Below are 26,013 nucleotides of genomic sequence, written 5' to 3'. Positions count from 1 at the left end.
CCAGAGCTGAGCAGTGGTCTGCTAAAATAATAATAATAAATAAATAAATGTTACTGTTACAAAGGAGCTGAAAATAGTGGCATAACTGTACCAAAAGAAAGGGAAAGACCACAAAAGTGGGGGGAAAAAAGCTTTTTTGTCACAGTAGGAAGTCAGTAGACAATGTCTAGAACCACCCCATCAATTCAGGGGAAAGGGCAGCAGCAGTTGGCAGTATGATCTTTAGATTTCCCTAGATCTGAAAATAAAAATAAAGTCAAGACCGTGCAGTGGTGCATCCATTGGGCACACACTTTACACATTACCATGTGTATGGACCTAGGTTCAAGCTACCAGTTCCCATCTGCAGAGAGGAAGCTTCACGAGTGGTAAAGCAGTGCTGCAGACATTTATCTATCTCTATATCCTCTCCTCTCAATTTCTCTCTGTCCTATCAAAATATACATTCAAAATCAAGATAGAGGGGGTCGGACGGTAGCGCAGCAGGTTAAGCGCACATGGCACAAAGCACAATGACCTGCATAAGGATCCCGGTTCGAGTCCCTGGCTCCCCACCTGCAAGGGGGGTCACTTCACACGCAGTGAAGCAGGTCTGCAGGTATCTTATCTTTTTTTTTTTCTTTATTGGGGAATTAATGTTTTACATTCAAAAGTAAATACAATAGTTTGTACATGCATAACATTCCCCATGCAGGTATCTTTCTCTTTCCCTCTCTGTCTTCCCTTCCTCTCTCCATTTCTCTCTGTCCTATCCAACAACAATGACATCAATAACAATAATAATCACAACGATAAGACAGCAAGGGCAACAAAATAGAAAAAAAATTTTAAAAAAAAGACAGAGCAAACAGCAAAAGTAAGAACCTTAAGTCCACATTTATAATAAGGAAATGAGGAAATAACACAGACTCAAAAGGAAACAGACCACTGGCAGGTCCTAAGACTGGTACATTGTAAGTATCAGAATTGAGGAAGCAGAGAAGTAGTGACACCAAAGAATGTTGAAGCAAGGATTCTGGAACAGTAGCCAAAACTGAGTATTTCCCTATCCAGGAGCACGGGAATGCAAGAGGCAATGGTCATTCATAAGGGACTGAAGTTACAAGAGACCATAGTAAAATTCACCAGGCTTTGGAAAGGACTGGGTCTTTGCAACTGACTGGCCCCAGCTTCTTTCCATACTGGGCCTCTCTCCTCTCTCTGAGAAGAAACTGCAGAGGAAGAAATCAAAACTGAGCAAGGTGAAAAAAAGGAAAGAAAAGGTCTATATAAAAAGCATGCTAGCAGGGGTCAGGCAATAGCCCAGCAGGTCAAGTGCATGTGGCGCAAAGCACAAGGACTGGTGTAAAGATCCCAGCTGGAGTCCCCGGCTCCCCTCCTGCGGGGGTGGGGAGGGTAGCTTCACAAGCAATAAAACAGGTCTGCAGGTGTCTATCTTTCTCTACTCCTCTCTGTCTCCCCTCCTCTCTTGATTTGTCTCTGTCCTATCCAACAACAACATCAATGGCAACAATAATAACAACAAGGGCAACAAAATGGTAAAAAATGAACTCCAGGACCAGTGGATTCATACTGCAGGATCAAAAAGCAAGGAGTAAAAAAGTATTCCTATATTTGCAAATGACATCATCTTGTGTATAGAGAATCCCAAAAAACTATCAAGATTATTGAACTAAACAGCAATGTTCAAGGATTCAAGATTAACATGTAAAAATCAACTGTGCTTCTATGCAATAATAAAAAGTAAAAATAAAAAATGAAGTTAGAAAAAACTATCCTACTACAATAATCAAAAAGAATAAGACATTTACAAATAAATTTAACAGAAGTATAAAGATTCCTCTCTGAAAACTGTAACACATTATTGAAATTAAAGAGAATCTGTGTAAATGGTAAAATAATCTATCCACATTGGTTGGAAAACATAATTATTGCTATTAATGACAGCAATGCTACCCAAGATGATCTAGAGATTCAACACAATCTGATTCTTTTGCAGAAATTCACAAAGTGACTCTAAAATTCATGTGTGAATTCAAAGAGTCTAGAATAGCCAAAAATTACTTCTTCTTCTAGCGTTTGCCTCAAAACAGTGTGTTATGAGAGTAAGGGGAAATATCTAAATTAATGAGCTAGAATTGAGAGCCTAGAAGTAAATGCTCACTTTCTAGATCAACTGATTTTTTTAAAATTTCTTTATTGGGGAATTAATGTTTTACATTCGACAATAAACAGTTTGTACATGCATAACATTTCCCAGTTTTCCATATAACAATACAACGCCCACTAGGTCCTCTGTCATCCTTTTTGGATCTGTACTCTCCCCTCCACCCCCACCCCAGAATCTTTTACTTTGGTGCAATACACCAATTCCAGTTCAGGTTCTACTTATGTTTTCTCTTCCGTAGATGAACTGATTTTCTACTGATATTTATTTTATTTTTTATTATATTTATTTATTGGATAGACAGAAATTGAGAGGGGAGGGAGGATAGAGAAGAGAGAGATACCTGCAGCTCTGCTTCACCACTTGTGTGCTTCACTGCTCGTGCAGGTGGGGACCAGAGGCTCGAACCTGGGCCCCTGAGCCATTATAACATAATGCGCTCAACCAAGAACTCCACGACCCAGCCCCCTGATCAACATGGATCAACTGATTTTCAACAAGATGCCAATAATTCTATGAGGAAAGAAGCTATTTCAGTAAATGGTGTTGTGACAATTATATATCCACATGCTAAGAGTCACTACACCCCTTCCTAACACCAGATATAAAAATTAACCTAAAATGAATATAAAGGGTAATGTGAAACAAAACTCTTACAGAAAACAGGTAGAAGTCAGGAGTCGGGCAGTAGGCAGCAAGTTAAGGACTGGCTTAAGAATTCAAGCCCCCGGCTCCCCCCCACCTGCAGGGAGTCGCTTCACAGGCGGTGAAGCAGGTCTTCAGGTGTCTGTCTTTCTCTCCCCCTCTGTTTTCCCCTCCTCTCTCCATTTTTCTCTGTCCTATATAACAATGACATCAATAATAACTACAACAACAATGAAAAACAAGGGCAACAAAAGGGAAAATAAATAAATAAAAGAAAAAAATCTTTTAAAAAAAAAGGTAGTGAAGCAGGTCTGCAGGTGTCTATCTTTCTCTCCCCCATCTTCCCCTCCACTCTTCATTCCTCTCTGTCCTATATAACAATGATGACATCAATAACAACAACAATAATAACAACAATAAAAAAAAAAAAAAAAACCCAAGGGCAACAAAAAGGAAAATAAATAAATGGTATAAATCTTCCTGACTTTGGATTAGGCAATGGCTTCTTAGAACAAAATCATCACAAGAAATAAAACAAATAAACAAAACAAACAAGATAAATTAACCTCAACAAAATTAAAACCTCTGTGCTTCCAAGAATATTAAGGAAAAAAATATATATGAAAGAATTTGTCGGGAGTCGGGCTGTAGCGCAGCGGGTTAAGCGCAGGTGGCGCAAAGCACAAGGACCGGCTTAAGGATCCCGGTTCGAACCCCGGCTCCCCACCTGCAGGGGAGTCGCTTCACAGGCGGTGAAGCAGGTTTGCAGGTGTCTATCTTTCTCTCCTCCTCTCTGTCTTGCCCTCCTCTCTCCATTTCTCTCTGTCCTATCCAACAACGACAACAACAATAATAACTACAACAATAAAACAACAAGGGCAACAAAAGGGAATAAATAAATAAAATAAATATTTAAAAAAAAAAAAAAAAAAAAAAAAAAAAAAAAGAAAGAATTTGTAAGGTCAAATCCTCCCAAAATTACTAAAAAAAAAAAAAAAGAAAGAAGGAGTAAACTTGTACTGATAACTGAGAAATTTAATGAGATTAAATCAGAAGAAACACAAGAGTAAATAAATACAATAAGTAGGCCTTAAGAAGTATATGGGGGGGCAGCCTGGTTGAGTGCACGTTGTAATGTACAAGGATGTGGGTTTGAGCCTCAGCCCCCACCTTTGTAAGCTTTGTAAGTGGTGAAGCAGAGCTGCAAGTGTCTCTCTGTCTCTCTCCCTGTCATCCTCTTCCCTCTCAATTTCTGGCTGTCTCTGTCCAATAAATAAATAAAAATCATTTAAAAAAAATAGCATAGGGAGTCAGGCGGTAGGGCAGTGGGTTAAGTGCACGTGGCGCTAAGGGCAAGGACTGGCATAAGGATCCCAGTTGAAGCCCCCAGTTCCCCACCTGCAGGGGAGTCACTTCACTGGCAGTGAAGCAGGTCTGCAGGTATCTTTCTTCCCCCTCTCTGTCTTCCCCTCCTTTCTCCATTTCTCTCTGTCCTATCCAACAACGACAACAACAATAATAAGTACAACAATAGAACAAGGGCAACCAAAGAGAATAAATAAATAAATAAATAAATAAATAAATAAATAGCATAGGGGATGGGTGGTGGCACACCTGGTTGAGCACACATTACAGTGAGCAAAGACCCAGGTTTGAGCCCCCACTCCCCACCTGCAGGGGGAAATCTTCACAAGTGGTGAAGCAGTGCTGCAGGTGTCTCTCTGTCTCTCTCCCTATCACCCCCTTCCCTCTCAAACTCTGGCTGTCTCTATCCAATTAATAAATAAAGATAATAAAAATATTTTTAAAAAATAGTATAGGAGCTGAAAAAGAAGCAAATTTCAAATTGAAAAGAAAGAAGGGATGAAAGAGTCAAGTCAGAGTGATGATGACATAGAGTATTATGGGTACCCCAGACCATGATTTTAACACTCAGTTTTGGCAGAATGCTGGCATCTCCAGCTGCCTCCCTGGGTAGCATTAGGTCAAGGACTCAAGGAGGCCACAGCCATGTCTACTACCTAGAGAGAGAGTCCAGTGCCTGAATGAAGTTGTCCATCCCTGAGTCATCCTTCTCAGGACTCTCCATCAGTGACATGGTGGCAAAGACCACATCACTGGCCAGGAACTTATGCTTAAACCCAAAATGAATGCTGAAGGTCTGTACACGCATGTCCTTCATCCTGCAATGGAAAGAGGAAAGCTGGTTACCATCCAGCTGTGGGTGCAGCTCTCACCAATGAGGCAAGCCATATTCCAACATGCTCTAGGAGGCCACCTGTGGCTGGCAATTGCTGAGGGGCAGCCAGGCACAGAATTCAGCAGGACTCCAGAGAACCCACTCAGGCAGAACTCTAAACTGAGCCCTCTCAGTTTAGAGGAAAACTTTAGAGTTTAGAGGAAACTCCCTCTAGGGAGTTTCCTGTGTGCAGTGAGGCTGGGTCATCCTTAAAATTCCAGACCTTAGCCCCCAGTATCTAAGGCCTTCCAGGCATTTAAAGGAGGCTAGGGGTAGCTGTAGATAGAGGTTCTGAAGTCCCAGGTTTAATTCCCCACACCACCATAATCCAGAGCTGAGTAATGCTCTGGTTTAAAAAAAAAAAGGGTGGGGGCAAGGGAGACAGCATACTGGTTCTGCAAAAGACTTTCCAGCCTGAGGCTCTGAGGTCCCATGTTCAATCCCCAGCCCCACCATAAGCCAGAGCTGAGCAATCCTCTGGTCTATCGTTTTCATTAAAATAAATAAATAAATTTAAAATTTAAAAAAAAGGGAAGTATTCTAATCATCATTATCATCATCAAAGTGAACCTGAGGGGGCAGGGCTGTAGCACACGTGGCTAAGTGCACATAGTGTGTAAAGCACAAGGATTGGACTGGTACAGGGATCCCGGTTCAAGCCCCTAGGCTCCCCACCTGTAGTGGGGGGTCGCTTCACAAGCAGTGAAGCAGGTCTGCAAGTGTCTATCTTTCTCTCCCCCTCTCTGTCTTCCCCTCCTCTCTCCATTTCTTTCTATCCTATCCAACAGCAGTAGCAGCAACAACAATGGAAAAAAAAAAAAAAAAAGGCCTCCAAGAGCAGCGGATTCATGGTGCAGGCCCCAAGCCCCAGTGATAACCCTGGAGGCAAAAATAAATAAAGAGAGAGAGAGAGAGAGAGAGAGAGAGAGAGAGAGAGAGGACCTGAAACTTCAGGAGTAGCTAGATTTGGATCATATTCATTTGTGAACCAGTGCCTCACAGATACACAATTTCACTGCTCTAGGCATCTCCCCACCACCACCCTCTAGGTAGAAAGGAGAGACACCACAGCAGCAGTTTCCCCACGTGCCATGGAACCTTCTAAGTGGTGCTGGGGTTTGAATTGGGTTGTGCACATGGCAAGGCACACTGCCTACCTGGAAAGCTGTTTCCAGCCCTGTGCATCTGCTGCTGCATCATCATCATCATCATCACCACCATCATCATCATTATCATTAATACTATTTTATCAGAGCATTGCTCAACTCTGGCTTATGGTTGTCCTGGAGATTGAACCTGGGAGTTCAGATCTTCAGGCTTAAAAGACATTTGAATAGCCATTATGCTATTTCCCCAGCCTTATTATTATTATTATTATTTAATGCATGCTGAGGAACTAGAGGGCCTCATGAATTTATTTTAGGAATACAGTAAAGCTACAGCCTTGAGTTTATAGAGTCTTAAGCCAGAAGATCATATAAGCACACACCCAAATTTATTTGCAGACTCCTCAATCATCTCCCGTAAATTCTCCTTCAAGGAGATGTCCATGGAATGAAATTTCTGCTTCACCTGTTTCAGGGGGAGCCTGGAAAAAAAATGACAAGAAATGGTCGTACGAGCAAGCTGGCTTTAAGTCAGGACTGGAAGAAAAGAAGCCTATATGGGTCATAGCGTGTATCAAACAGGGACAATATAGCAGGTGCCTGACACTCTGACACTGCAAAGTGAGGAACTCAGGACATAGAAGAGGCAGGATGTGCAGCATGACAAGAAGGGGCTTTTCCCTTGGGGGCCATAGGTGGTGCACTCTAGGCCCAGGCCTCTACTTACCCCATGTCTGCAAGGAACTCTTGGAGCCGCTTCTGTCCATGGACAGACCAGAGCTTGAACCTGGCTGCCGTGTAGCATGTGTTGCACAGGCTGTCGTGAAGGGACCAGTGCTGATAGAGTGCCAGGCGGAGGCTGGGCTGCAGTCAAGGAGCTGCAGCTACCTGAGTCTCTGGAGTACACAGCCCCACCCTCCCAGCCAGCACCTGGATATCCAGTTGTTGGAAGCTTAGGGCCTTCTCAGTACAATCTGACCCACACAGCTCCTCTAGAGTCAGTGGGCCTGACAGACAGGGAAACTTAGGTGTGGTTCTTTGATACCCTGTAGTCATAGGATGCATGAGGACCAATGGGGTGTCACCAGCCCAGGCTGTCATTCCATTACCCACACCTCACACATACAACCCCCCCTCCCATATGGCCTTCTACTAGCTCAGTGAAGGCCCTTCAATCCCCTCCCCACTACCTATGGGACTGTGACTACAGCAGTATGAGGCTTATGTTCCAACTCCCTGAAGTCCTGCTTATACCTTGCCACACTGTCCTGCTAACACACCCAAGCCAAGTTCTGTCCCTCAGCACATGATGTGCTTTGTCAGTGCCTCCTTTGCCTGCTGAAAGTGGGACATATGCTGGTTCCTAGACGTCAGCACCTGGTTCCTGATGGCTGAATTTCCAGGGATACAGTGGCCCATGCTTGGCACTACTCTGGGACTTGTCATGGGTAGGTCCCACTGGACCTGACCAAATTCATGTCGATGTGTTTCCAGCTGTCTCAGCATGGGGATAAGGCAGCACTGGCCCTGCCACTGCATTACCCATCATCAAAGCATAAGATCTGCCTTGGTCTAGCTAAGCCACTGACATTGTCTCTTTGTCTGCAATAGACAGCTCACAGACCTTTTTAAACATGAAGAACTAAAATCAGCTCACAGGGCTGCCAACTCTGGCCTCTCTGACCTTCATCAGAGGCTGCCTATCCCTCCATTCTTTCCTTGGGCTCACTCCAAGGCCTCTGCAATGTAGTCTCTGTCCAGCTGCACTCTCTCTCTCTCTAAGATCTAGTCTAGGTCAAAGATACAGCCTCCCACATGGCTTTCCTTTTTTTTTTTTTTTTTTTTAAGAATTTTTTCCCCACTTATTTATGAGAAAGATTGGGGGGGGGGGAGCAGAGTATAACTCTGGTATCTGAGCTGCCGGGGATAGAACTTGGGACCTCATGCTTGGGAGTCCAAAGCTTTATCCAATGCACCACCTCCAAGACTGCACTTAGGGCTTTTCCTAAGGATCATACAATGGCCCTGGATTACTCTATCACACCCTCATACACACTCTATACTCTGTGATTACATGCTGGTACACTTCTTCCTTGGCTCACATTAGGCTGTGATCACAGCTAAATCACATGAACCACAGAACCAAGTGCACCTAGGGCCAGTCCCACAAAAAAAACTCTAAATAGAGACATGCTACTTCTAAACAACACTATAGCATTTCACAGTCAAAACCACACAGAAGAGCAGAACAGAGCCTACTCCTCAATACTTGGCATTTTAACAACTCCAGAGTCGCTCTAAAGCCAGAGAGTATGCCACCTACAGGGAATGTGGGTTGAGTCCCGCAATGACGAAAAAGCAAACAAGTTCCTGAGCAGTAGCTAAGGGCTGGGGACCTGCCTGCATCCCAGAGACCCGAGGCCCAAGGATACTCATACTCAAAGGAGATGCGGGTGCAGTCCACAGACAGGGCATTCTCTTCGTCCTCGTTCCGGTGGTTGTGGCGGGACACATGACGCTGTAGGACACCCACGTCAGTTACATACTTCATTCTGGAAACAAAAGAAGGGCCTGGATAGGCTCCCTCCACCTGTCACTCACCAGCCAGCCAGCTTCTCTACCTCTCCAGGGGCCTCCATCTCATGCTTGAGGGACTAAGACTTTAACCACTGTACAGCTTCCTGGGCCACTCCTATGAATTTCTTTAAATTGTTTATTAACGATTTAGTATCAATTTACTAAATTAAAAGGTAACGGGTATAATCCCCCACCTTTCCCACCACCAGAGTTCAGTGTCCCCATTCCGTCCATTGGAACTTCATTAGTTTCCCCAAGGTCACATATTTATATTTATTTGACCTTTTACACACACACCCCCATGGTCCTGCCTTCTCTTCCTAAGTCATACTTACTACTTCTGAGTGGCCTTCCTTTTTTTTTTTCCCCTCTCTCCAGGTCCTGATGGAGTTAGAGTTCAGAGCCCTCTGTTTATCTTCCCCTAACATTTATCCCTCTGGGAGTATGGACCAAAATTCTCAATGGGGTACAGAAGGGGGTGCAGAATGGGGCTTCTATTCCTAGGAATATTTTTTAAAAGCCTTCTCCTGGCAGCCTGAGAGGAGGCACCATGGACTCTCAAGCATGATGTCCTGAGTTCAGTCCCCAGTATCACATGTGCCAGAGTGATGCTCTTTGCCTCTCCCTCATCAATAATTAATAAAGCTTTTTTTTTTTAAAGCCTCCTCCTGACCCCTTTGGGGGCCCCCAGGGGACCTTGCCCAATGTGGATCAACAATGGTAGAAAATGTTCCATCCTCCGAAGAGGGGTTGGAAAACATACTCTGTCTACCACCTGAAGAAGATGGTAGACCTGGAGAAATTGGTACAACTTAAAAGTGTTCCTATTATGACCACAGAATGCAAGTTCGGACCTACAGAGATGTAAAGGTTACATAGGCTCCTATGCTGAATATGGGCCCCAGATCAAATTGATGGTGTTTATAGTCAACAATATTTATACACTTTTCCCATATTTGGGAGCTACTCTCTTCCCTGATCCAGCTTTCTAGCCCTTTTTCCAGCCATGACATCATCTCCCCAGACAATAACCTGGGTCCACCTGTATATCAGACATCAGGCTCAGGCAAAAGTTAATAAAGTCATGGGCTCTTTGGGATAAACCTAAAATAGACCTACCAGCTATTTCTAAAACAGAGACTCCAAATATTCATCTGCAATATTCCAGCTTTTAGGTTCATGATTAGTCAACAATTTGTATGGCTTTATATGTTAACTCTCTTTTTCAGCCACCAGGTTCCAGATGCTACCAAGATGCCAACCAGACTTCCAAACAGATGACCCCACCAATGTGTCCTGGAGCTCTGCTCCCTCAGAGCCCTGCCCCACTAGGGAAAGAGAAAGACAGGCTGGGAGTATGGATCGACCTGTCAATGCCCATATTCAGCAGGGAAGCAATTACAGAAGCCAGACCTTCCACCTTCTGCACCCCATAATGATCTTGGGTCCATACTCCCACGGGGTTAAAGAATAGGAAAGTTATCAAGGGAGGGGATGGGATACGGAGCTCTGGTGGTAGGGATTGTAGCTCTCTTATCCTATAGTCTTGTCAGTGTTTCCATTTTATAAATTAATTAATTAAAATTTTAAAGTCTCCTCCTAGACCTCAAATCTTCATCTGCAACATTCTAGCCTTTAGGTTCATGATTAGTCAACTATTTGTTCTGCTTTTCATCTTAACTCTTTTTCAGCCACCAGGTTCCATGCTACCATGATGCCAAGCAGACTTCCCTAGGCAGATGACCCCACCATGTGTCCTGGAGCCCCACTTCCCCAGAGCTCTGCCCCACTAGGGAAAGATAGAGGCTGGGAGTATGGATCAACCTGTCAACAACCATGTTTACTGGAAAAGCAATTATAGAAGCCAGATATTCCACCTTCTGCACCCCATAATGACCTGGGTCCATGCTCCCAGAGGGTTAAAGAATATTTTCTTTCTCTTTGATGGGAGGGAATGGGATATGGAGTTCTGGTGGTGGGAACTGTGTGGAACTGCACCCCTCTTATCCTATGGTCTTGTCAGTGTTTCCATTTTACAAATAAAATTTTTTTTAAAAAAAAGTCTCCTCCTGGCAGCCACCAGAGTGGGGATGAGAGAGGGACCAGAACCCTGTCCCTCCTCACTGTCTGTATTCACTGTATGACAGATCACTCCAAGAGGGAGAACCCCAGCCTGCCCACCAAGGAGTAAAGGATTTGGCCTCATGCCAGTAACCCCCCCCACCTCCCCAGACTTTGAGCTCATGCTCATTCCGCCTGGCATACTTAGTCCTGGGTCCCTCATCCATCCTCGTCTCTCATGCCCAGACCACACCTCTGCACCCGGCACAAGACTCAGTGGCACAAGTGGCACTGAGAGAAGGACCGACTAAACTACTTCCTCTCCCCACTAGCTCCATCTGCTGGGCTCCTGGAGGGCCACAAACTATTCTTTTTTTTTTTTTTAAGAGTTTATTTATTTATTCATGAGAAACATAGGAGAGAAAGAACCAGACATCACTCTTGTACATGTGCTGCCGGGGATCGAACTCAGGACCTCACGGTTGAGAATCCAATGCTTTATCCACTGCGCTACCTCCTGGACCACCACAAACTATTCTGATAGAGGTCTCAGACCTAAACCTTCCTCAGTGATGAGGGCCCGGGCCCAAGGCCAACCACCTCCTCCAGCTCACTCATTTGCCAACTGCACAGAGCTACCTTCTAAAGGCCCAGGGGAGAGCATGCTTACTGGGTAATCTTATCTTGTACCCACTGGTCTGTTAGTCCAACGATGGCCCACCTGGAAGGAGAGAAGATAATGATGGAGAGATGCTTGAGATAGGTGGAAGGCTTGCCCAGCTATGTCCTGAGCCTTCAAGACCCCCATAGCCAAGAACACCTGGAAGACTGTGCAGAGTGAAGCAAAAGAGGCCCTGAAAAGTTTACCTGGAAGGTAAGGTGCCCGAGTGCCACCACTAACATCCAGTGCAACATACCCACCCCAGAGAGACCTCTTCTGAAAACAGCACCCAGGGCTTCTTCCCTGACAGTTCTCTCCCTCTCCTTTCCCACATTTTCATACATGCACTTTGCATGGAGTTCTTTTGCCTTTGTTCTTAGGAAGACACTTATAATAGGTGGGGTGACAAGGGTCACTGAGCACACATCAGTGCTGGCTTCCAGCTCCCATCTGGCCTTAGTCCTGAAAGATTTTGCAGGCATACTGTCTAGCCACCCCCCTCCTAAATTGCGGCACCCCTTTAGGCCTAGTGCTTGCACTTCCGGCCTGTGTGGTAAACTCAGGTGAATGGTTGTTTCTACATCAAGTTTCACTATATACCAGGGTTGCAAAAATGCCTGGTAAGATGCATTCGTTCAAACCTCACATCCCGTCTATCTCCTGAATTCCCCAGGTAACTAGGATGAGAAGAAGGGTGGGGAGGATGAGGTTGCACCCAGTTCCCACCTTCTGATCCTCTACAAGCTGCAGTGCTTCTTCACTGTACATTCCTAGCATCTCTGTTAAGAAACCCAGAGCTGTGCACATACCCAGAAAGGGTCAGCATTCCACATTCCAGGTAGTGTCTTCCTCCAGACCCTGCCTCCATGGTGGGAAGTCAGAGTTATAAGGAGAAAGCCACAGGTGGCACTGAAATTCAGAGTACTACATACCACAGCATGTCATTCAGGTCTTTGGACATCATCCAAGCCAGGTCAAACACCACCATGGCTGACTGCAAGAAAGAAAGAAGGCGGAGGCCAAAGACGGTCATGCTCAAGGGAGGGGCAAACACTGGAGCCAGGCCGAGTAGTGAGGCTAGCCTGAACTGCCTGGGCCTAGATTCAACCCTGAAAAGAGACAGTTTGCCTTGCTAGAGAAAGAAAGACACCTGCAGACCTGCTTCACTGCCTGTGAAGCAACTCCCCTGCAGGTGGGGAGCCGGGGTCTCGAACCAGGATCCTTATGCTAGTCCTTGTACTTTGTGCCACAAGCACTTAACCCGCTGGGCTACATCCTGGCCCCCATGTTAAGACTATCAAGCATAAGGTCCTAAGTTCAGTTCCCAGCAGTGTATGTACCAAAATGATTATCTTTCTCTCCCCTAATTAAAAAAAAAAAAAAAAAAACTCTAGCTCTGTGAACAGAGGATGTACATTTGGAAGGAAATGGTGGGGTGGGGATGGGGATATGGATGGGGGTGGGGATGGGGATATAGGTGGGGGTGGGGATGGGCAGTGGACAGGGATGGGGATAGGGTGGGGGTAAGGAATCAATGTTTGACCAGTAGACTCTAAAGTCCCCTTAGTCAGGATATGCTCAGCTATACATGAGAGAATTTCCAAGGAAATTGTCCATGTATCTAGAGACCCACCCTGCTTCAGTTTTTCTAATTTGCCAGGGTGAAGTGGAGGGGGCAAAAAGGACGATTCTTTAAAAGGGCCCTGTATGGGGGTAGATAGCAAAATGATGATGCAAAGAGACTCTCATGCCCGAGACTCTTAAGTTCTAAGTTGAATCCCCCACACTACCATAAGCTACAGTTGAGCAGTGCTCTGATTAAAATAATAATAATAATAATAATAATAAAGAGGGAGGCAAAAGATCCTGACAGTAAACAATGGAAATATAATTCTCTGAGTTCAGGCTCCCAGGGCCAAGTTCTAAGACTAAATACAGAATGTAAGACCCTGAGCTTGCTCAAATCTAACAGATAATCCACACAGATCTATCAGATAGTCAACACAGTAAATTTTCTAAATAAAATCTATTCCATAGTGTACACACACTGATGAGCCTTTAGAAATCTAGAGTTTTATCCCCTAGCACAGAGAACAATATAGACTGGCTCTGTATTTTTTGATAATAAATAAAAGTAACGTCTACTATTCTTCAAGCACCTATTTGGTACAAGGAACCACACAGCCACCATCTTTGAAATGAGGATTGTTCTTGTTTTGTTTGTTTGTTTTGCCTCCAGAGTTATCACTGGGTGCCTGCACTATGAATCCACTGCTTCTGGTAGCCATTTTCTTCCCATTGTTGTTGGATAGGACAGAGAGAAATTGAGTTAGGAAGGGAAGACAGAGAGGGAGAGAGAAAGACAGACACATGCAGACATTTTTCACTGCTTGCAAAGTGACCCCCTTGCAGGTGGGGAGCCAGACACTCAAACCCCGATCCTTACACTGGTCCTTGCACTTTGTACTATGTATGTTTAACCCAGTGCACTACTGCCCGCCCCCTGTTCTCTTGTTTTATGGAGAAGGAAGAGTTCAAGGCTAAACCACTTGCCCAAGGCCACACAGTGGAAAGTTGTGGGGCTCAGATTCAAAAGCTGCTTTCAGGACTTTAAAACCTATGCTCATTCTTCCTCATGTTTTAGAACACTGACTCCCAGGGACAGAACATGATACTGAGTTCTACCTTCTAGTACTTACTGAAGTCCCGTGATATTCATATTGCTCATAGTCAAAGAGGATGTCTTTTCTGTAATGACAAAAAAAGGCAGGTCTTCAGTGGGGAGCAAGAGAAGAAAATAAAGATTTGGAAAATGCTAAAACTTGACAGTACTCCGAGAATTGCCTATGGTATCATAGCATTCTTAGTTTTCACTTATCGATTCTGACAAGACTGTGCAGTATCCCCTCCTCATCTGTGGGAAAGGAGAGTCCTTGAGAGAACCCCAGTGAATGTCTGAAACTAGAAAACAACCTCTGAAAAACAAGAGAGCTGGGGGCCTGACCTCCCACAAATGGAAATCACTGTATATCTTCTGATTTCTCCAAGCTCAATTACTAATAGTTAAGTTACTAGCACTGGGAGATGGCTCACCTGGGAGGGCACACACATTACCATGAACAAGTCCCTGAGTTCAAGTCCCAGCACCAATGGGAATCTCCATAAACTACAGCACCAACAGGAAGCTCCATGAACAGTGGAAAGGTGCTTGGTCTGAGAAGACACTAAATCTCACTCTCTTTTTCAAAATATTTGTTTCTTTTTTTATTATTGTCTTTATTTATTTATTGGATAGAGAAAGCCAGAAATTGAAAGGGAATGGGGAGATAGAGAGGGTGAGCGACAGACACCTGCAGCCCTGCTTCACCACTTGCGAACTTTCCCCATGCAAGTGGATACTGGGTGCTTGAACCCGGGTCCTTGCACACTGTAACGTATGCACTCAACCAGGTGTGCCACCAGCTGGCCCCGATTTGTTTCTTTTCATGAGGGAGAGAAACCAGAGCACCGCTCAACTCTGGCATGTGGTGATACTAGGAATTGAACCCGGGACATCAGGCATGCAAATCTGGTGCAGTACTACTGTGATATCTCCCCAGTCCTAAAATAGTATTTTTTGTTTCACCAGAGCAATACTCAGCTCTGGTTTATGGTGGTGCAGGGACTTAAACATGGGACTTCAGAGTCTCAGGTTTGAGTCTCTTTTCATAACCATTATGCTATCTACCCCCTACCCCTAAAGTAGTATTTTTAATTGTTTATTTGTTATTAATAGTTTGTTATAAGATTATAAGATTATAGTGTATACCATACCCACCACCAAAGTTCTCTATCCCTACCCTCCTAAAGATAGCCACCATAGTTCTCATAAGTTTTACAGTTTGCTTGCTTCTAATTTTTTTTTTTTTGGCAAGTTCATGTAAATCCTAACTCTAGGGGGCCGGGTGGTGGCGCACCTGGTTGAACACACATGTTACAATGTGGAAGGACCCAGGTTCAAGTCCCCAGTCCCCACCTGCAGGGGGAAAAGCTTCACAAGTGGTGAAGCAGTGCTGCAAGTGTCTTGTCTCTCTTCCTTTTTCAGCCATCAGGTTCCAGATGCTACCATGATGCCAACCAGACTCCTCTGGGCAGATGACCCCACCAATGTGTCCTGGAGCCCCGCTTCCCTAGAGCCCCAGCCCACTAGGGAAAGAGAGACAGACTGGGAGTATGGATCCACCTGCCAACACCCATGTTCAGTGGGAAAGCAATACAAAAGCCAGACCTTTCACCTTCTGCATCCCACAATGACCCTGGGTCCATACTCCCAGAGGGTTAAAGAAGTAAAGCTATCAAGGGAGGGAATGGGATATGGAGTTCTGGAGGTGAAATGTGTGGAGTTGTACCCCTCTTATCCTATGTTTTTTGTCAGTGTTTCCTTTTTATAAATAAAAATTATATATATATATAGAACAAAAAAAAAGTAAAATAGGGGGTCAAGTGGTAGTGCAGCGGGTTAAGCGTACATGGCGCAAAGCGCAAGGACCAGCAAGGATCCCGGTTCAAGCCCCCAGTTGCCCACCTACAGGGGGGGGGTCGCTTCATAGGTGGCAAAGCAGGTCTCTCCCCTGCTCTGTCTCCCCTACTCTCTTGATTTCTCTCTGTCCAATCCAACAACAACAGCAATGACAACAATAATAACGAAAACAAAAAGGGTAACAAGGGCAACAAAATGGGAAAAATGGCCTCTAGGAGCAGTGGATTCGTAGTGCAGGCAGAGAGCCCCAGCAATAACCCTAGAGGCAAAAAAAAAAAAAAAAGTAAAGTAATAACAACAACAATATATATAAAGACTTCAGTCTTCAAATTTGCAATATGGCAAGGAATATGAGCAAATCAGACTCTCTTTGCTTATATTGTATGTTCTAGAAAAAGTTTTACACACTGGGAAGCTAGGGAAGATAGCATAAGGATTATGCTAAAAGGTTCCAAAGTCCCAGGTACAATCCCTTGCAATACCATGAGCCAGAGCTGAGCCAGTGTCTGGTTAAAAAAAAGTTTTAGGGGCTAGGTGGTGGCACACCTGGTTAAACCTACATTTTACAAAATACAAGGATCAGGGTTCTAGCCCCCGGTCCCCATCTGCAGGGGGAAAGTGGTGAAACAAGGCTGCAGGTGTCTCTCTTTCTCTCTTTACCTCCCCCTACCCTCTATTTCTGGTTGTCTTTATCCAATAAAAATAATAATTTTTTTTTAAGTTTTACACAGTAGGGATTTACTTCATTTGCAAGAACTTATAAGTAAAAACACCTACATCTAGAAAACTATAACAATTCAAAACCATGTCCAGCCCTCTTAAGAGATTGCATGTATCTGGAAGAACTTTGGGATTAGTCCTGTCACTCATAAGATCAGAGGGCTCTACAAAGGAATTACAGGGCTCTTTCACAGCAGAGGTTCTAAACAAGCACATTATCCTAAAAGAGAAAAAAAAAAATGCATTCAGCCCAAGAACAAACACTTGTCAGCCCCACAGACTCACAGGAACAGCACATCCTGTGGCCCAGATGCTACCTGAAGCACGTACTCACCTCCGAGCCTCCCACTCTCTGCGTTGCCTCCGTTTCATGGTTTTCTCCACTATCTCCTGATACAGAGACAAAGAGAACAAAAGAGTTAAGAATGTATCCTAAGAATCCAGAAAAAAGTTCCAATATTGTAGAAGCCACTGGGCTCAGACCCCAGAGGAAAAACATGGGCCTTTCTCGTACCCAAAATGCAGATGCTCCTACAGAGGGAAAGGCCTAAGGAGGGGGACCACAGTGACGCCTTCTGGCCCATCAACACTGATACCACACTGTGGACAGAAGCAAATGCTTCCTCAGTGCCCACTCTTTGTCTGTCTACTCCAGCTTTCAATAGCCCCCACCACCATGTGATCTAGAATAATCACAAAGTCACCTTTCAACTTCCCCATCTAAACAGCTTCCCCATCTAAATTAGTAAGAGGCAGTATTTCTTACATTCTACTACAGACCAGAAATCATTCCGGTTTTATATCACAATCTCATTTCTCACCATAAATGCTTGAAGTACTGTCGAAATTTTAATAGTCTTTAGACTTCTGCTTCCAGAAAGATGCAGCAAGATATATTTTTCCCCACATGTCCACTAGATGTACCTGAAAACTGTAACCTCTCTCTCTCCCGCTCTGAAAAGTGAAGAAGAAATGACAGGAAGAGCAGTTTGGGACCCTTGATGGATCAGAGGAGTTCCTTTGGTTTTCTTTTGGGGTTGTAAACCCAGACATGGTGATGAAGAAGCAGGCCACTTCAAAACAGCAACAATGAAAGTGGGAGGAAAAAAAAGGCCAAAGAATCAGGAAGGAACTTCAAAGACAGAAGATAGATGATAACTGCCCCACACCAGCTAGGTTGAAAACACTGTGTCCAACTCCACCTATCTCAGCAAATCCTGAGTGGAAGCCTAGATACCTAGCCTGGATAGCACTTCTGTCTGACACATAACATCTCCTAACACCCCCATTCAGGTGTTATCAGAAGAAGCCAAGAAAGGAGTCTAGAATTCCTGTGCTCTGTGGTAACAAAGAGTCATTTTCCTCAGGGTTAATGAAGGTGGTAGTGGTGGTAGAGGGGGAACCTTAAGCTTCTACCACCACTTGCCTATGAAGAGGTCAGACTGCCTACCCATTGCCTCCTTTGCCAGGGTGGGATCACAGAAATCAGACAGAAGGTTTAAACAGGTTCCAGCATCTCACACCATAGCAAAATGTCTAGCTTCATTTGAAAATCACTCATCATACTCAGATACCTGGAATATCTCTGCATACAAAAGAGGAAATCAACAGATACCAACATTAAAATGAAAGGGATGTTAGCTTAGCATCACCTGACAGACTTTAAATCAATTTGTCTGCTTATCTACCTCAAAAAAAAAAAACTTTATTCATTTATTTATATAGGACACAAAGAAATTGAGGGGGAAATGTGTTTGAGAGGGAGAGAGATAGAGACACGAGTAGCACTGTTTCATCACTTTTGAAGCTTTCCCTGTGCAGGTAGGGACCAGAGGCTCGAATCCAGGTCGTCGTGAATGGTAACATGCACTAAACCAGGTGTGTAATGACCCAGCCCCTTATCTACCTATTTTTAAAGAACTTTTTTTTTTTCTGTCACCGGGGTTATAATTGGGGCGTAGAGTCTGCATTACAAATCTACCACTCTTAGTGGCCCTTATTTCGTTTTCCTTTTCTTTTTACTTGATAAGACAGAGAGAATTTTTTTTTTGGGGGGTAGAATAGAGAGGGAGAGACATGTGTGTCCCTGCTTTACTGCTTATAAAGTTTCTCCTCTACAGGTGGGGACAAGGGGCTGGAACTCGGGTAGTTGCATGTGTGCACTCTAGCAGGTGTGCCACCATCTGGCCCCTATCTGTTTATTAATGAGGAGTAGAGAGAGAAAACTATAGCATCACTCTGGTATATGCACACGGTGAAATGACTGGTTAAGAATGAAGGGAGGACCCTACAGCATTCCAAAGGCAAATATCCAGTTGCACACCAGGGATAAAGGCTCTGTGGGCGTCAGCTTCTTCACAACACTGAGCACTTGCTGAAACCTGACACTTTGCTAGAGGAACAAGACCTTTAATTCTACATCTGGCAGATACCACCAGTATTGGACAGGCCCCAGATATATGGTAAACAGTTCAGACCCAAGGTCCATGTGGTGTGAACCATTTAGATCTTTGTATGCACAATGCTCCACCTCGACAGATTACTCAGGATAGTTTTTTAAATGCTTGCTATCTAGGAGGAGAGCTGATTTTTAAATGCTTGTTATCTAAGAGGAGAGCTGAGCGGTCCTAGGCTTCATTTTACATGATGGGATTCTACTGTCTAGCTAAGACATGATTCAAAGAAGTTCAATAACTGGCCTAAAGTCAGGCAGTCTGGGTGTAGCAGAATCCAGAGTTAATAGCCCACACCTGGTTCCTCAGGTTCAGCCTGGGTCCAGCAGGTCTGGGCTGACCTCTGAAAAGGATGGACCCCTTGAAACTATGGTGAGACGTTCAGACTCACATCTTCTAACCGTGTGCGCTTCTCAGAAGGCTCTGACCCATCTTCAGTTTCAGTTCCTGAAAGCTCTTCATCTTCCTCTTCATCCCGAAAGATGTCATCATAGGCAGGAACTTCAAGGTCATCATCTTGTTTAATGAGCAGTTTGATCTAAGGTTAAAAAAAAAAAAATTAAGCCTCTCCTCCCTCCCCAACAGAAAATTACCCACCACACATTTTTTCTCTTATGCAATCTTTTTTCCTACTTATCTAACTCCTAAATTTTCTGTGCAATTATTGGGTTGTCAAAAAAGTCATGACATCTTTTTTCTGTTTTCTATACAAAAATGTGTCATGAATTTTCTGGCAATCCAATGGTACCTGTTTCAGAAGACCTCCAGATTTTTCTGGCTTTTTCTTTTTGTTTAACTTAGTGAGGTGCTAGAATTCTAACATAGTGTATGAAGAAATCATAAAAATTTGAAAATCACCTATAGCTAGAATTAAGTCCAAGAAAAAAACTTCCTCTTAAGTACATACCAATACAATAAAATGAACACCCCACAACTCCATGTCTAAGAGGGACATAAAGATGTGCAGTCCCTATGTGAGTGAAATTTCATGATCTCCTTTTTATTATTATTATTATATTTATTTACTTATTGGATAAAGACAGCCAGAAATCTAGAGGGAGGGGGTGATAAAGAGGGAGAGATAGAGAGATGCCTGTAACACTGCTTCACTGTTCACAGAGCTTTCCCCCTAAAGGTGGGGGCTGGGGACTTGAACCTGGGTCTTTGTGCACTGTAACATGTGCGCTCAATCAGTTGTGCCACCACCCAACCCCCCCATGATTTCTCTTCTCTCTCTCTCTGTCTCTTTCTCTCTCTCTCTCTTCCAAAGCACTACTCAGCTCTGGCTGATGGTAGTGCTGGGGATTGAACCTGGGACTTTGGAGCCCCAGGCATGAAAGTCTCTTTGCATAACCATTATGATATCTACCCCCATCCTCCATGATGATTCACATGAGAATCTGCAAGTCCACACTTTGTTAACATGGGTGGGCAAAGATCAAGTCAGAGAATGGTTTGGTGGCTGATCTATAACAGTCTGTGCTAACCAATCAGGAGTCCAAAGAGTAAGAGCAGCAGAGCTGATTTGGTTAATAGTGCCTCTTGTGGGACCTCACACCACCTCCTTGGATAGGCAGGCCAGGTCAGACACACACATCTGAGATATCCTAATATTCAATGAGGCCAGGCTTGGCCTATCCTCTAAAGCTGTAGGGTTCTACTAAGGGCTCATCTCCTATAGGAAAAGCAGGTATGTACCTTGCCAAGAAAACCAGGTGCATGGCATAAAAAGGTAAAGACAGATTGATAGGAGAACTGGGAGGGTGGCTTTACTCCCAAAGAGCTGTTTACCTGGGTATCATTGTACACGTTCACAACATTGACTGGTCTGTGACTGTCACACACAAAAAATATGGCATCTTCATCAGGTTGAAGGACATCCAGTAAGTCTACATTAGCTCCACAATTTATAAGAATAAAATAACAGAACTGGAAAAAAAAAAAGACAAACATTATAAAGTGAGTGCACTAAGTCTTACTACCTTCCCCACTCTAGGCCTCTGAATCTTTGTTGAAACAAGCTTGGCAGAGCCTGATGGTAAGGGGTTATAAATATGGCCCCTGTTAAGTGTTTTCACATACTATTTCCTTTTCATGAAACCATTCTGAAGTAGGCTGTATGGCTGTTATGACTTCATATGTAGGGTCAGGAAGCTGATGGGAGCAGCTTTTTTTCCCCGCTAGGGCCTCACTGTGGCTTCATAGAATTCCACTACTCTCAATATACTCTGTTTTCATTTTCTTTTCTTTTTTTTTTTAAGGGTAAGAAAAAAACAGATAAGAGATAGAAAAACACCACAGCACTGACCCCACACTTGTGAAGCTTCCCCTTTGTATAATGTTCCTGTGTAGTGGCCAGGTGTTGGAGGATCCATCCTGGGTCCCTGGGCATGGTAAAGGATGAACTCTCTCAGCCCCAGAACATGACTTCTAATATATAAGCTGGTCTCTCCAGATCTGGGTCATGCTACTCTCCATGCTAGTAATACTGTACAGTTTTTAATTTTTTGCAAATCTTGGGAAGTTGATACCTAATGAGCATCTAAATATCAAATGAAGTATTTGATTATGGAAAAAAAAAACTTTCATGTCTGAAGCACCAAAGGCCCCAAGTTCAATCCCTAACCACAAATCAGAGCTGAGAAATGCTTGGGTAAAAATATAAATATTATTTATTTTACTTTTAGGAGAGAGAGATACAGACCACAGCACTGCTCAGCCCTGGCTTAAGGTGGTATTTGAGACTAAACCTGATACTTTGGAGCCTGAATCACTTGCATAGCCACTAACTGTCTCTCAAATGAAGTGTTTTACTATATTCTGTCACTATAAACAATAATTTTCCAGGCAGGAGGTAGGTAGCATATGGCTATGCAAAGAAATTCTCATGCCTGGGGCTCTAAGGTCCCAGATTCAACCCCCCTCACCACCATAAACCAGAACTGAGCAGTGCTGAAAAAAATTTTTTTTTCTTTCCTTATAAATATCAGAGCAGCCCAAATCCTCTCATGGTGGCAGGTGTTCCAGGTTAGAATATATTTCTGTCAGGAGTCGGATGGTAGCACAGCGGGTTAAGCGCACGTGTTCGAAGCACAAGGACCAACGCAAGGACCTGCCTAAGGATCCCGGTTCGATCCCCTGGCTCCCCACCTGCAGGGTGGTCACTTCAAAGGCAGTGAAGCAGGTCTGCAGGTGTCTATCTTTCTCTCCCCCTCTCCTCTCTATTTCTCTCTGTCCTATCTAACAATGATTATATCAGTAAATCACAACAATAAAAGACAACAAGGGAAACAAAAGAGAAAATAAATAAATAAAATATTTTTTAAAAACCTATTTCTGTTAAACAGTCCTAGTTGTGGCTAAAGGATCCAAGGACCCTCTTCCATACCCAGAGGTGATAGGTTCTGTTCTTCACCACTATTTCTAGATTCCAAGGTAGAAACCAAGATAATTTTTTTTTTCCAAGATACATTTTCTTGGAGAGGTAATGTAAGAAGTCCTCTAATCTAAAATAGTTATCCACGTCATATCAGTACCAACTACTGATTTCCAAGTACCTTACAATGAAATGTTTATAATACAAGTTGAAAGATAGTGGTTGTCCAGACAAGATGAAAAAGTTTCAGATGCTACCATGACTCCAACCTGGCTACCCCAGGCAGATGACCTCACTAATGTACCCTGGAACCCTACCTCCCCAGAGCCCTGCCCCATTAGGTGGAAGACAGAAGCAGGTTGGGGGTATGGATCCGCCTACCAACACCCATGTTCAGCAGAGAAGCAATTACAGAAACCAGACCACCTTCTGCACCCCACAATAATCCTGGGTCCATACTCCCAGAGGAATAAAGAATAGGAAAGCTATCAGGGAAGTGGATAGGAAGCAGAACTCTGGTGGTGGGAAATGTGTAGAATTTAACCCCTCTTGCGGAAGGTAGATGGCATAATGGTTATGTATACAGACTCTTATGCCTGAGGCTCTAAAATCCCAGGTTCAATCCCTTGCACCACCATAAGACAAAGCTGAACAGTGCTCTGGTAAAAGAAAAAAAAAAAAAAGAAGAAAAGAAAGAAATCCTATATAGGGGTCGGGTGGTGGTATACCTGGTTGAGCACACATGTGACAATGTGCAAGGACCCAGGTTTTTAAGCCCCCAGTCCCCACTTGCAGGGGGAAGCTTCACAAGTAGTGAAGCAGGTCTGCAGGTGTCCCTGTCTCTCTCCCTCTCTATCTCCCCTTCCCTTTCAATTTCTGGCTGTCTCTCACCAATAAATAAATAGATAACAACAAAAAAAAAAACTTAAAAAATTTTGCCCCTCTTCTATGATTCTATCGATATTTTATATTTTTTATTTTATAAATAAATTTTAAAAAGAAATTTAAATTGAGAAGGAAAAAAGTCTAATCATTGCAAAATATATCTTTCATACCTGTTCTTTGTGTTCAAGAAATGCAGTTTCAAGTTCTTGCCACCCAGAAACTGGAACCAGAGTATACTGAACGTGGTCACACTGGAACAAGGCCTGAAAAGAAAATGTTTCCAAAGTCTATCATATATATGATATATATATATATGTGTATATATATATATATATATATCATATTTATATATGATGTTTATAATTCACCTTGAAATGCACTTTAAAAAATAAGATGGGTTGAGAAACAAGTAACATGATAAAGTCAGGTTAATAAAAGCTTAATAAGAGAAACGAGGTGAGGGGCCAGGTAGTGGCACACCTCTTTAAGTTCACACACTACAGTGCACGAGGACCCTGGTTCGAGCCCCTGGTCCCCACCAGCAGGGAGAAATCCTCACAAGTGGTGAAGCAGGGCTGCCAGTGTCTCTCTGTCTCCTTCCCTCTCTGTCTCCTCCTCCCTCTCAGTTTCTGTCTTTATACAATAATAAATAAATAACTTTCAAAAAGAGATATAGAGAAACAAGGTGATTGGGAATTTGAATTGTTACTGTATCATTCTGTGAACTTGACACAAGTTTAAAAAATGTCCAGTCGCTTGGACCCCGCCTAAGGATACCAGTTTGAGCCCCCAGCTCCCCACCTTCACGGGAGTCGCTTCACAAGTGTGAAACAGGTTTGCAGGTGTCTGTCTTTCTCTCCCCCTCTCTGTCTTCCCCTCCTCTCTCCATTTCTCTCTGTCCTATCCAACAATAAAAAAAAACAGTGGTCCGGGAGGTGACACAGTGGATAAAGCATCGGACTCTCAAGCATGAGGTCCTCAGTTCAATCACTGGCAACATATGTACCAGAGTGATGTCTGGCTCTTCCTCTCTCCTCCTGCGTTTCTCATAAACAAACAAACAAACAAACAAACAATAAGGGCAACAAAAGAGAAGATAAATAATAAATTCCTTTTAAAAATTAAAAAAATGTCCAAAATAAAACATTGTGTGACTTGAGAAATCCTCCATTTCCAGCATGGTTTGCAATCACCCTCCACACTAACAGTCTCCTTAGTCTCAAACCCACATTTGAAGAAGGACTACAGGGTCTCAAATGCAAAGATTTTTTTTTTTTTCTTTTTGGCCTAATCCATTGCAAAAATACTCTCTTTCTCTAACTCACGCAATACTAATTGCCACTCCCCCTTAGCTTTCAGTAGCCAAGTCTTCCTCTGGGGGTAAGGTTCCCTACCTGCTCAGGTCCTCACCTCCAGCCCCTCTACCCCCTCAGCTCCCTCAAGGGTCTAAGCCCCCCACTTCCCACCCAAACTCCCGGCATACCTTGCACCCCCCCCCACCCTTGGGCTCCTCCCGCCTGCTCCAGCCCAGCTACCCCAGCGACCACAGCACCGACCTGGAGGATCTTACAGGCGCACAGAGCATCCACGTCGGAGGCCACGAAGAGCAGCACCCTCTGTGGCGGGAAGACAGAGTCAGCTGAGCAGAGAGCCCCGCACCCCGCTCCCACGGCCGCTCCCCCCACCCCTTCCTCCCGACTAGGCCCTGAAGGTCTAAGACTGGAGGCTACCTGGTTCTGAACCACCTCATAGAACTCCTTACGGAAATCGGACACGAACATGACCACAGCGGCCAAACCACCACAGGAAGCTGGCTAGCCCCAAGCTTAGAGACACCAAGCGCCCCGACCTGGCGGCTGTCGAGACTCCCGCCACTCCGGGGCTCTTGTGATTGGTCAGGGGGCACCAACCAATCGTTACTTCGTTCCGAGTCTTTCCGCCTTTATGATTGGATAACATTTGGAGGCGAGTAGTAGGGCTCTCCAATCGGACCCACCCACAACAGAATACCAACAAGAGTCACCACGCAACACACCCGCCCACTTCCCACGCCCAATAGACTCAAGAAACCACGCTCGGCGGACATCTTTACTTTGGGAAGAGAAGCCTATAGCCTTCAACTGGGAACGCAAGTGAAAAAGAAACGTTATCACCGCAAGTTAAGTGTGTATAGACATCCCATGTACAGCAGGGAAGCAATTACAGAAGCCAGACCTCCACCTTCTGCATCCCACAATGACCTTGGGTCCATGCTCCCAGAGGGTTAAAGAAAATAGGAAAGCTGTCAGGGGAGGGGATGAGATAAAGAGTTCTGGTGGTGGGAATTGTGTGGAGTTATACCCCTCTTGTCCTATGGCTTTTGTCAGTGTTTCCTTTTTTTTATATATAATTTTTTAAAATATTTTATTTATTTTCTCTTTTGTTGTCCTTGTTGTTTTTCATTGTTGTTGTAGTTATTATTGTTATTGATGTTGTCGTTGTTGGATAGGACAGAGAGAAATGGAGAGAGGAGGGGAAGACAGAGAGGAGGAGAGAAAGATAGACACCTGCAGACCTGCTTCACCGCCTGTGAAGCGACTCCCCTGCAGGTGGGGAGCCGGGGCT

The 26,013-nt window shown here is 44.1% G+C and overlaps 1 protein-coding gene across 4 annotated transcripts in view; it reads right to left on the bottom strand.

Annotated features, from left to right (window-relative positions):
• The window catches only part of CDC45 (cell division cycle 45), a 32,333-nt gene extending 7,054 nt beyond the window's left edge, over nucleotides 1–25,279 (bottom strand). For 2 of the 4 annotated variants that reach the window (XM_060195122.1, XM_060195118.1), the window contains exons 1-13: nucleotides 25,140–25,279; nucleotides 24,966–25,025; nucleotides 23,580–23,672; nucleotides 20,940–21,077; nucleotides 19,540–19,686; nucleotides 17,030–17,085; nucleotides 14,156–14,204; nucleotides 12,389–12,450; nucleotides 11,466–11,516; nucleotides 8,590–8,709; nucleotides 6,885–7,016; nucleotides 6,541–6,639; nucleotides 4,834–4,995 (exon numbers count right to left, since the gene is read on the bottom strand). In XM_060195122.1, the coding sequence (XP_060051105.1) occupies nucleotides 4,834–4,995; nucleotides 6,541–6,639; nucleotides 6,885–7,016; nucleotides 8,590–8,709; nucleotides 11,466–11,516; nucleotides 12,389–12,450; nucleotides 14,156–14,204; nucleotides 17,030–17,085; nucleotides 19,540–19,686; nucleotides 20,940–21,077; nucleotides 23,580–23,672; nucleotides 24,966–25,025; nucleotides 25,140–25,190 (1,220 nt within the window). In that variant the 5' untranslated portion in view covers nucleotides 25,191–25,279. The remainder of the gene's footprint in view (nucleotides 1–4,833; nucleotides 4,996–6,540; nucleotides 6,640–6,884; nucleotides 7,017–8,589; nucleotides 8,710–11,465; nucleotides 11,517–12,388; nucleotides 12,451–14,155; nucleotides 14,205–17,029; nucleotides 17,086–19,539; nucleotides 19,687–20,939; nucleotides 21,078–23,579; nucleotides 23,673–24,965; nucleotides 25,026–25,139) is intronic. The other 2 variants (XM_060195133.1, XM_060195126.1) reach the window with 1 other exon arrangement.
• Nucleotides 25,280–26,013: the final 734 nt, after the last annotated feature.

This window comes from Erinaceus europaeus, chromosome 1 (genome assembly GCF_950295315.1).
Source record: "Erinaceus europaeus chromosome 1, mEriEur2.1, whole genome shotgun sequence".
Taxonomy (NCBI): domain Eukaryota; kingdom Metazoa; phylum Chordata; class Mammalia; order Eulipotyphla; family Erinaceidae; genus Erinaceus; species Erinaceus europaeus.
This window is presented reverse-complemented; position numbering and strand designations above follow the sequence as displayed.